Source organism: Sinocyclocheilus rhinocerous, unplaced genomic scaffold, assembly GCF_001515625.1.
Source record: "Sinocyclocheilus rhinocerous isolate Xijiao unplaced genomic scaffold, SAMN03320098_v1.1 scaffold565, whole genome shotgun sequence".
Taxonomy (NCBI): domain Eukaryota; kingdom Metazoa; phylum Chordata; class Actinopteri; order Cypriniformes; family Cyprinidae; genus Sinocyclocheilus; species Sinocyclocheilus rhinocerous.
The window spans coordinates 140188-151852 of NW_015646384.1; the positions used below are offsets into that span (position 1 = coordinate 140188).

Below are 11665 nucleotides of genomic sequence, written 5' to 3' on the forward strand. Positions count from 1 at the left end.
CTTCATATATATATATATATATATACACACACCATTTAGGCTACCATTACCATTTGAAAGTTTGGGGTCTGTAGGATTTTTAAATGTTTTTAAAGTATTTTATGCTCATCAAGATTGCATTTATTTGTAAAAAAAAAAAATTGTAACATTATCAATTTCTTTACCGTCACCTTTGATCAATTTAATGTGTCCTTGCTGAATAAAAGTATTAATAAAAAAAAACAACCTTTTTGACCCCAAGCATTTGAACTGTTGTGTAAATATACTATTGCTAATGTTCAACAAATTTGAGTTTTACACCCCTCTTATCACTTCCTTTCACAGCTTCTACTGTCCTATCATAATAAAGGCATAAATGCAAATAAATAAAAATAAATAGATTTATTAAAATATTTAGAAATTAACATGAACCTATATTAACATTTCTAGCTAATATGTTAAGTAACATTAAAATTTAACCTTTATTGTAGTATTTAGGTGTTTCTTAGTTATCTTCTACTGACAACATATTTGTAGGTCATGAATTCTTAATAAGCTTTACAGCTTTGACAAGGCAATATATAAATGTTTTCGAGAACCCACTGGTTGGAAAGTACTGCATTAGACCATTTGCATGGACCACAGTTAACTTTTCATGTTGTATATGTGAACAATGCACTCACACGTATGAGAATAAATACAAATGTTCTCTTGCTTGGCAGCAAGTGGCAGTGCCAAGTTCTGTGGGTGGCATGGTGCGGCCCGTGACCGGTGCAGACATGGGTATCAGGAGGGCAGAGATTCACCCAGGTCTTCGGGAGGTCATCATCTGCAAAGACCAGGAAGGAAAGGTCGGACTCCGACTCAGAGATATCGATAATGTGAGTAAAGCTCTTTGCATTAAACTCTTCCTCAGAGTCATAATTAGCATCGTGTTTCATTGTTTTGAGTGTGTAATTGGTATGTAGGTTAATCGGTAATATGTTTTAGGGCAGCACACCCTCATTCTGAGCAGATGTGTCATTCTTATCATCACCAGCAGGTTGAGGTGTTATTATCTTTCATGCGTGTCATTTCCTCTTTCTGTAGGGAGTGTTTGTCCAGCTGGTGCAGGCGAACTCTCCTGCGGCGTTGGGTGGCCTGCGTTTTGGAGATCAGGTTCTGCAGATCAATGGGCAGAACGTTGCTGGCTGGAGCTCAGATAAGGCCCACAAAGCTCTGAAGGCAGCAGCTGAACAGCGCATCGAGCTCATTGTCCGTGACAGGTCAGTCATTTCTATCAATGCAGTATAAACCAGTGGTTCTCAACCCGCGACCCGCGCGCCGCATGCGGCCCGTCACGAATGCTGAACACAATTTAAAAAATTTACTTTCAGTTTTACAATTCATTTTAGTTTTTACATTAATTTAAAAATGTACTAAATAAATATAAGCTATAGCCTAATGTTTTTATGTAAAATAATTTTGTTTTTCATATATTATTTTTAGACATGAGCAGAACTCACATAGCCTAATTAACGTTACGTATTTAAAGTAACAACCAAGTGGCCAGCGGCAGACAGTGAGCATATGATTGATCAATTTAGCCTTCTCGGTATGTTTTTTTAATTTAATTTTTTTTACTCTTTGTACAGCAGTTATTGTTCATTCTAAATTTATTTTTTAATGTAGAATATGTGTCACATAAATACATGAAATGTAGAACATATAAAAAAGTGCTCGTGTGCCAGTGGGTGCCCCCCCCCCACGCATAAAAGTGAAACTCCTTTACTCCTTTCGAGCCGAATTTCACAAAATTGGGTGTTATTTATAGGCTAACGGCATGCACCGTACATACTGCTGCTGGACACTAAACACCGTCGAGCCGCTCTTGACAATCACGGTAGCACGGTCTCGTGTTGTTTCCACCAGCGCGGCAATCTTTTTTCATCACTAATTGATGGATGTCTAAAATATTTACTCCTTTCGAGCCGAATTTCACAAAATTGGGTGTTATTTATAGGGAGTAGAATTATTTATTTATTTCAATGAATGTAATCGATTAGATATCATAATATTTAGGCTATAATATTATAAATCAGGTTGGTTTGTATTGCTGACGTAATATGTAAATGATATGCGTGTGGCCCGCGAGACTTGCACTTGGACCATAGTGCGGCCCGGTGGAAAAAAAGGTTGAGAACCACTGGTATAAACATACACTACCGTTCAAAGGTTTGGGGTTGGTAAGATTATTTTTTTTTTGTCTCATGCTTGCCAAGTCTGATAGAATACAGTAATATTGTGAAATATAGATACAATTTAAATGAACTATTTTATATTTGGAAATATTTTCAAATATAATTTATTCCTGTGATGCAAAGCTGAATTTTCAGAATCATTACTCAAGTGTTCAGTGTCACATGATCCTTCAGAAATCATTCTAATAATGCTGATTTGCTGCTCAAAAACATTTCTTATTATTGTCAATGTTGAAAACAGTTGTGCTGCTTAATATTTTTGTTGAAACCATGACTTTTCAGGATTTTTTAATGAATGGGAAGTTGAGAAAAATGAGAAATTAAAATCTTTTGTAAGAACGTCACTTTTACTGCCACTTTTGATTAATTAATACATCCTTGCTGATAATAATAACAAAACAATAAAGTAATTATAATAATACAAATAATAATAATAATAAACCCACATTAACAGAATATTGTGAATATTGTCATGACAAGTTGGACAGAATCAGCATGACAAATGTATAACGATATTTGTGTAGATCTTTGCTGCCTCCTGGTGGTTATATATTATAGTTGTAGTATTTGTTGAGTTCAGTGTGAAATGAAAACTTCCTGCTTTAGATCCAAGTTAAGCTGTATTAATAACATCTGTGGCAGTTACCACAGATAATTTTGAAACAAAATAAATAAATAAATTCAGTTACTGTAAGGCACTTACAAGCAGTAGGCTAAACATTTTAAATGCCGTTTTAATAATATAGCCACAGAACATTATATGTTGGCATGAGACATGAATCACTTAATGACCCTACTGTCATTAAAGTTAGATACAATGTCTTGATCACACAAAAATGGGGGTCAAGTCAAAATATTTTTCTGTGGTAATCATAAATATAATTGCACAGATGGGGCCAAAAAGGCTCACATTATATATATTTTGTGTTCCAGACCATTCCAGCGCACAGTCACAATGCATAAGGACAGCTCTGGCCACGTGGGCTTCATCTTCAAATCCGGACGTATCACATCTCTAGTGAAAGATGGTTCTGCTGCCCGCAACGGTCTGCTCACCGATCACTACATCTGTGAGATCAACGGCCAGAACGTCATTGGCGTCAAGGTGAGAGGGGTCACGGTAGTGTTTTCAGGATATGCCTTTAAATCTGCTGTCAAAGCCACAAGCCAATACATAACATTCTGAGATTTGTGGAGTAAATTGTTTTGTTTTCTGTCTACAGGACACTCAGATTAAGGACATCCTGACCACATCTCCCACTGCCATGACCATCACCATCATGCCTAAGTTTATCTACGATCACATGATTAAGAAGTGAGATCCAGCTTTCTTTTATACTCACAAGTGATAATACACAATTACATTTTTTTTTTTTGCCATTAATGCATTAACTCTGTAAAGCCTAAAAAAATAATAGTTAGACAGTTTCTTTTTGAGTATCATATTTGATACAGGCGTTTCAAATAGTATAATATAGGAGTATGGAGCTCACATTTGAGGTGGAAATACCTTAAAAGACCTTTGATTTATTCAGATACTCAAAATGAGCAAAAATATGAAATTTAGTGCAGATGCCGATATTTCTATGGCCAAAAAGAAAGATGAAATTCTGGTAGCTTGTAATGTAAAGCAATGAGATCTTCATAACAGTATATAGCAAACTACTTGAAATGCATATAAATATCAGTTGTCACTCTGTATTACCTATAATGTCTTGGCAAAATGATATTTAAATGCTTAGTTTTATAATCAAAGTTTTGTATTATTATATTATTGTATTATTGTTATCCAATACGAGATGTACAAATAAACAATCCTCAAAAGCCTGATGCATCAAATGTGATGCATTAACTTTTCTAAAAAATGATGTATGAATAATTAAGTAAACGTAAGTTGCTTTAGTCCAGTAAGTGTTGAAATCTTGAAATATTTCTAACAATATAAAAGTTATTCTTGTTTATTGTGTAAAGATCAGTAAAGATTTAAAACACACATATACCAGGGACCTGAAAGTGGACTATTTTAGAATGATACTAAAAGGCCTTTTACTTGTACAAATAAGTATAAACTATTAGTCAGATGACAGAAGGCATGTAGTAGATTGTGTACAACAGAAATTTGCATTATTATATATTATATTAATTACAGGAAAATCATAAATATTGTAGAATTTCAAATTCTGTGCAAATGAATGACTTCTTAAAATGTATAGATTATACATTTACACTTAAAATGTAAGATTACAGTTTGACATGAACAAAACAGATATCAATAATTGAATGTGTAAGTCAATTGTCATCTCCTGATCATGACAGCCCTAATCTGTATATTCCAGGATGTCAAGCGGCCTGCTGAAGTCATCCATGGATCACTCTGTGCCTGAGGTTTGAACACAGGAGACCACGCACACCCCCTTTCACAATGCCTACAATCTCTAGCCTTCCCATTGGATCCTTCCACCACATGGGTGGTCTATCACTGATTGGATAAACCCCCTCAATCACATTCATTTATAACATGTAAAAACGGCCTTTTTCTATTTCACTTGTTGGCTGTTATCGTTTTGCCTTCTAGTTCTTGATTCTGTCCTACATGTCATTGTTGCTATTGTTTAATTGTTGTCATATTACATGTTATATAATAATAATCCATTGTCATTATTGAGTATTATTATCAGATTGCTTTATTTTGGCTGAGGGGCAAGGGGTTAAAAACTGAACCTGAGCTTCCGTTTTGAAGAGCATTAGCTTCAACACTCCACTTTTAAATTCTTCCCACTATGCACAAACACTTTCTTTTTTGTTTTTTATTGAACATCTATATGCCAAGACAGCTGTACTCTGCCAGAAGGAATCCTGGGCCAGAATTTGTAATGCAACAACTCATTTCTTATTGATTTTGAACTTGTTTTTAGGTGTTTAAACTTTGATAATATTCTCTGTCATTATCCTGTAAATGTTAGTGTCTCTAAAAATTTATATACAAATGTATCCTCAAGACTGAAATTATTACAAAAATAAATAATCATCCTGGTGATACCAATGGATCTAAAACTAAATGTTCCATTTAAAAAAAAAAGTTTTTGAGATGCTCCACACATTTCCTCGTTTTCAAATGATTAGAAACACGATTTGAAACAAAGGATGAAAAAACTTCAAAATTAGTGAGAAGGCTTTGTTCACCATGCTGTTTAATATAGATCCTTTTACAGAGCAATGAGGGTCGAGAGGGATGTGTTGCAGTGATGTCTGTACACACTAATATTACCATTAAAATATTCTACACAAAAATATTGAGTCACATTACCAGACTTACAAGACTGGTTCCACTTAGGGTGCTGATCCTGTTAGACAATACAGAGACAAAACTGAAGTGCCAGGTGAAGATGTAAACACGTCATTAGAATGACCATTTAAGAAAAAAAAACCTGTAACAAAGGTACATTTGTGAGATCTAATCTTCTAGGCACAGTCGTATAATCCTGCTTAACAGACACTACACTACTGATGTGTCAGTTTGCCACCAATTTTACATTTCAATATTCACTCTGAAAGAAAAAAGCATGGTTTATCACTTTCGTCTTGTTGGAGGCTATTTCCATTTAACCAAACAATTTACAGAAAATATGCAGTGCTAATGTCTTTAAACCATATTCGAATGTGATACACATTGGTAAAGAAACAAATTATCCATTGCCAGCTTACCCTAAAAAGTGTTATTGGAGAGTACTGAACAAGATATGCATGTTACAAGACATTTTGTGGTTACAAAAGTACATTCTAAACAAAAATTGTGCCAGTTGACATTGACATCAAACTTGGACATGTTTTTCTTAATCCTCCCCAAAAATGCTATAAAAACTGTGGATATGGAGAAAAACCTGTCACTTGGCTAGAATGTTCAGACACAATTCAGGGAGAGCCTGCTAACTAACATGTATTGAGATCTGTAGATCCTAATGGAGGATGGGATGCTTTAAAGCAAATAATCTGTGATTATTAATTACCATCCAAATGCAGAAAAAAAAAGAACTGATATTCATATACACATGCATTCTCACATTAAATTGCAAACACTCATACAAAATGGAAAAAACTGTGATATGACAATACATGACAAAATAGAAATATTACTCAAATTTACCAGCATACAGGGCCAACATACTCATCTCTGCTTGTAATATGGCTTCAAAAAATTCAAGAAAATCTTATCAAGGCCTTGTGTGTCATTTCAACAGGTATACAAAGCTTTATATCAGCGCACAACATTTATCCAGCCAAATAACTAATGTAATAGTTATTTACGTACATTTCATTGACAGACAGTAGCAGTTTGGAGGAAACCTCCTGTTCTTGGGGTAACAATTGATTACGATCTCATTTAACCTCAGATACATATTCTGATAAGCCAAAAAAACAGAACTATCTGAAAGCCACACATTCACAATTTCAACATACATGAAATTAAAATTAAAAAAATATATATCAGGAACATATATGCCTTCATTTCTTTAAATCTATTGTAAGGTTATTTAATAAATGCTCAGTTGGAATGAGGTGAAAAAGTGCAGGGACTAGACTATATGCCTACTTACCACCACTTAAAGCACACATTAAGATTGTCAGTTAAAAGAATTGGCAGTTAAAAGAATAAATATCAAGCGCTGAAAAACCTTACAGACGCCACATCAAATCTGCACAACAGAAAGCGGTAAATTATTTAAATGAGAATTTCGCAAATAGACAACAAATAAAGCCTGTATCACATTATACTGTACACAATATCAGAGGGAGGAGGTAGACAGAAAGGCAGCGGCTATTCATGATTTTGAGGGACAGAAGATAAGACAATATGTGAGACACAAATAACTACAATAGTGATCATCTGGCACACTGTTGACTGGCAAATCAATCCAGCTGTCACATATACACAAAGCATAAATATTCACATGAATTTATGAATCAATGGTGATTTTTTTGAAATGGTGGTGTTGGTGAAATCTAACCCTGAATCACAAATCCACATGTACGCATTGGCCTTTGGACAGACAGAAACTCACAATCAAGTATACTTCAAGTAATTGCTTATAAAGTGAATTATAGTGCAATCGACATGTCATTAAATGTCACCCGTCACCTAAGTGTCAGTCAAATAAATGGTCAACATGAACATCATAGGGTACATGAAGTCATTGCCAAATGTTTGGAAAAAGCTGAAAGCAGAGAATTCTAAATTAAAATTTGTTTCTGCATGCAGTATGTATTTAATTTACTTTCACAGTTTTAAATTTTAAGCTTAGATAGTTCATCAATTTGTATATTCCACTTTTTAACCAAGTAACTCAATACAATATACATTTTTTGCTTTCTTTGATCTTTTTAGTGGAATTATGTCACATAGTATTTTGGAAATAAAATATTAGCTAACATTTAATAACATTAGTACTAATAGTCTTGTTTAGCAGGGTGTAATACTAAATTAAGTTCAGCAGTTTCCTTATTTAGCATTTAGCAACTCTCATGCCAGCTGTTGCCAACCACATCCGGCTGTAATTATATAACCTAGACTAACAGTGAACATGAAAATTAGACCTATTATTAAAGATTAGTATTTCATCCAAAAACATCTGGCTATGACAGTTTTTTGATGGGCACACAGTGAAAATCACACAGTGAAACAAAATCATAAAATTAATTTCTGGTGAAAAAGCTCCCATGACCCTATTAAAGTCATTTAACCCTGATCATTGTCTAAACGCTGAATCTTTCTTACTGTTCATATTATTACTTAAAATGCATTACCCTTTTCCTAAATACACAATTTAGCATTCAACTATACAGAGTATTTCTGAACCATCAAACTTTCCCCACATAATTGAGCCTAGTATAAAGAATACATTATCTAAAATACTCCAGATGGACCAAGCATCATTTTGTGACAGCATTTATCTAGGACACTAGTGGTATATGCAAAGCATATAAATAGCTCAGCAGGCGCTTGCCTGGCTCCTTAAGGGGGAAAGATGACTGTTCTTCTCTTATGCCACACAGGCATGAGTAATGGGACAACTAACTACTGCACTCACGGCTACAACAATGATGGCCATTAGTAATCCAGGTACTTTGGCTGCACTGTACATTAACACAACTCAACACTCGCTCAGAAAAATCAATACACACACATAAGACACACACCCTCTGCGGTGACAGTAAGAGGGACGCACAAAAGGACAAGTTTCTTCCCATCACCTATTGCGTCTCTTCACTCTAAATAAGGGTAATACAATCATATTAAAGGGGATCTTTTAGTGTCACTCACAAAGCTGAGTTAATGTCATTGTGTCAGTCCATCATTCAGAACACATCATCTCGCATCTTCACTCAGGGTAGTAGTTGTGGAAAAAGGTGAAAGCTCGTTTGAAGTCCTGAACTTCATTAGCATCTCATTTGTAGGTGTAAATACATGCTAGTGATTCCCCTTCCTCATTCTTATCTTGTCTTGGATATAGACCATAGAGAACCACAGCATTAAGGTGCTGTGCTCAGACACTATCCTTCCACTGGTTGCCTCAATTCATTTTACATGTGTTAACCATTCCCTAATTGCACATCTGACAGAAGAACAGTGATATCACTGGCTTCAAGGCTTCTCCAGAGAGAATAGCTGGTCTCATATACTCATTCCCCCTGGACCACCTCCTCCTGCGGGGTAGTGCCGAAGGCCTCCTCCTCGACGCAGGGAATGGAGAGCCACAGTGCAGCAACCTCGCAAGAGAGAACCAATATGGTACATTGGCTGACCAACACGGTGTGGACCCCGACAGAGCCACGCCACTGTGGGGACCACTGGCACGACCACCGCAAGCAAATCCACTAGGAAGTGCCGGCTCCAGTAGTTCTTTGCTGGTAAACCACAGCCAGACGACATGGATTCTGTGCTCGTAGCACTCTCGTCAACCTCATCTTCATCTTCTGCACCTATATTTATGACATGATCCCCTTCATCCCCAGCGTCTGTTAGTACACTACGAGGCTGGGTGGTCTGTGCAAGGGGCTCTCCTTCAGTCTCAATCAATGGATGCACGGAGCAAGGGGAGTTGCAAGGGTTTGGCAAAGGGTCTGTTACAGGTTGAGGTTGAACAGAGTTGGTTACTTGGGATCCAATGGTCTCCGTGGTCAAAGCTGTTGTGGTGATTGGTAAGACTGTAAGGAGCTCTGAAACAGTTGTCTCCTTGACAGAGGACTCCAACGCTAAATTTGCAGGTCCTTTTGGAACAGATACAGTTGGTGACCAAGGCTCCATTGCAACAGCTGGTGCAGACTTAGTGGAAAAGTCTGTGATGACAGAAGCTGTGGCAATTGTTGCTATAATGGCTGATTCTGTGGCTACTGACTCCAGATCATCTCCCTCATCAGACATCCAGGTAGAGGTCGGACTGCATGCCTGGGAGCGGAAGGTGCGCTCAGCAATAGTGTCCAGATCAGAGTTAAAGGATGTACTGGGACCATGGGCAGGGGCCGAAGCAGGGTCATGGTCGTAGTCGGTTTGAATGCCTTGCTCACGCAGGTGATGCAGGTATAGGTGATGATGCGACAGACATGGATGACTTACACTAACAGTGGTCCCCGTCCCGATCCCACTGCAGCGGAGTGGCACAACTCTCGGCTCGCTGATGCTCAGTGCCTCATATGTGGAGGAGTGTGGCAGGCGGGAGTACGCATTGAGCAGCGAGGCTGTCTCTTGAGACAAAAACGCAGCCTCCAGGAGCAGGTCTGCCTTACTTGCTCCTCTTCCACTTTCTCCACAGCAAACAAACCCGCTGTCCTGCGTGCCCTCACCTGACAAACATGGAATGTCACACCCATTTTCATTACCGCCACGTTCCTGGCCAGTCTGGTCACTTAGCTTGGTGTAGGTAGAGCTGCGGGTAAGCGAGCGAGCTGGGGAGCCTTCGGAAGACTCCGCCAGGCCCTCGCTGACCTCCAGCCCTGCCCCCACCACCCCTCCACCTGCCAGGGTTTCTCCTGTTTTGGGGGTCCCGATCTGAGCCAGCTCCATGCTCTGCAATAAAGACTCCAGCTTGTAGTTCTGGAGGTTTATGTCTTGGAAGCACTTTTGCACTCCAGTGTCGGTGTCTCCCAGACTGGATCTGACAACATCGACAACCTGCTTAAGCTGCTGGATCTCCCTGCGAGCCTCCTTCAGAGCCAGCTGGGCCTCCACGCGGTGGCACTCCTCTTCAATCCAATCTTCTTGCATACGAGACAGCTGAGTACGCAACTCATCAATCTCAGTGTCCCTAAGGAAGGAGGGGAAAAAAGACAGAGGATGTCAAAAGAGTAAAGCAAGGAAGGAATGTCAAGAAGTGACTGGTGGGTCAAAGACCAAAATTAAAACTGCTGTGTGAAATGTTTTCACTTAATATTTTTTCTATCCCAGTACAATGTGACTTGCCAACTATATGGCATTGACTGATAGTTTACTTTCTTTGAAAATTGTACTTTCCTTGAACATGGTGACAAGTTTAAGTTGGAGCTGCCCAACATAGTAACACAATGGCTTAAACAATTGTCTGAGTTTGGGGAAAGACCTTCTATTCCGTTTGACCAGTGAGAGAAGGGGAATGTGAATAATGTCACATGGCCTTTATGGCTCAGGTAATTGACTTAAAAAGTAGTGTGCCCAAAACTGAGCGCAGTAAGCAAACATGTACAGGACCAGGTGAACAACTGCCATTGTGATAAATGGAAATGCTGACCAATAGCTCTCTTCAGAGCATTACACAAAACAGCTTTAAAAGCACATTAAAATTTCCTTGCTATTAGACAAATGGAGGCTGCCTTTAAAATAAACAGTTTAGAAAAGTTATAAATATTTAGATTAGAGTCCTTAGAATAGAGGGAAATAAATGACAAATTACACAGTCTAAATGCTAATATTCAGCAGTTAGTGACTTGATAGATAATTGGTACATGGTCTAGAAATCAACCAAGAGCAAATTTGCATAACAATTCCAAAATAAAGGAATAACTTTAATTAACAGCCACTCAAAGCTGCTTAAAGATAAAACTAATTTCTTCATAGACTGATGAGATCATTAGTGCATGGGCCCTCATTTTATGAATGATTCATGCCTCACCTGTCCTGCAGTCTTTCGATGCTTTCTTTGAGCCGTGCTCTGAGGTGTCTGATACACACCTCTTTCTGTTGCAGTGGGGTAAGGTATTGCTCAGGTGGAGGGGGCCGGATACCATGGTTATCATTGCAGGAGGTGTATTTTATGTGATGCCTGATATGGATGAGAAAAGTGGTATATACTACATATAAACAAACAAGAAAGAAGAGAAAGATGCAATGCATCACTGGTATATGGGTGAGTTGTGTCTCACCTATGGGTTGGGCTTCCGTCACTGCCCTTGCATGACCCTGAATTGCTACTGCTGCT

The 11665-nt window shown here is 37.9% G+C and overlaps 2 protein-coding genes across 3 annotated transcripts in view; one reads left to right on the forward strand and one right to left on the reverse strand.

The window, feature by feature from the left end:
• The window catches only part of sdcbp2 (syndecan binding protein (syntenin) 2), a 21683-nt gene extending 16668 nt beyond the window's left edge, over positions 1-5015 (forward strand). Inside the window, exons 7-9 of the mRNA XM_016511851.1 lie at positions 3153-3324; positions 3443-3534; positions 4556-5015. Of these exons, the coding sequence (XP_016367337.1) occupies positions 3153-3324; positions 3443-3534; positions 4556-4610 (319 nt within the window). The 3' untranslated portion in view covers positions 4611-5015. The remainder of the gene's footprint in view (positions 1-3152; positions 3325-3442; positions 3535-4555) is intronic.
• A 1137-nt stretch (positions 5016-6152) lies between these two features.
• The window catches only part of LOC107707753 (syntaphilin-like), a 23499-nt gene continuing 17986 nt past the window's right edge, over positions 6153-11665 (reverse strand). For both annotated transcript variants that reach the window (XM_016511850.1, XM_016511849.1), the window contains one exon: positions 6153-10519. In XM_016511850.1, the coding sequence (XP_016367336.1) occupies positions 8890-10519 (1630 nt within the window). In that variant the 3' untranslated portion in view covers positions 6153-8889. The remainder of the gene's footprint in view (positions 10520-11665) is intronic.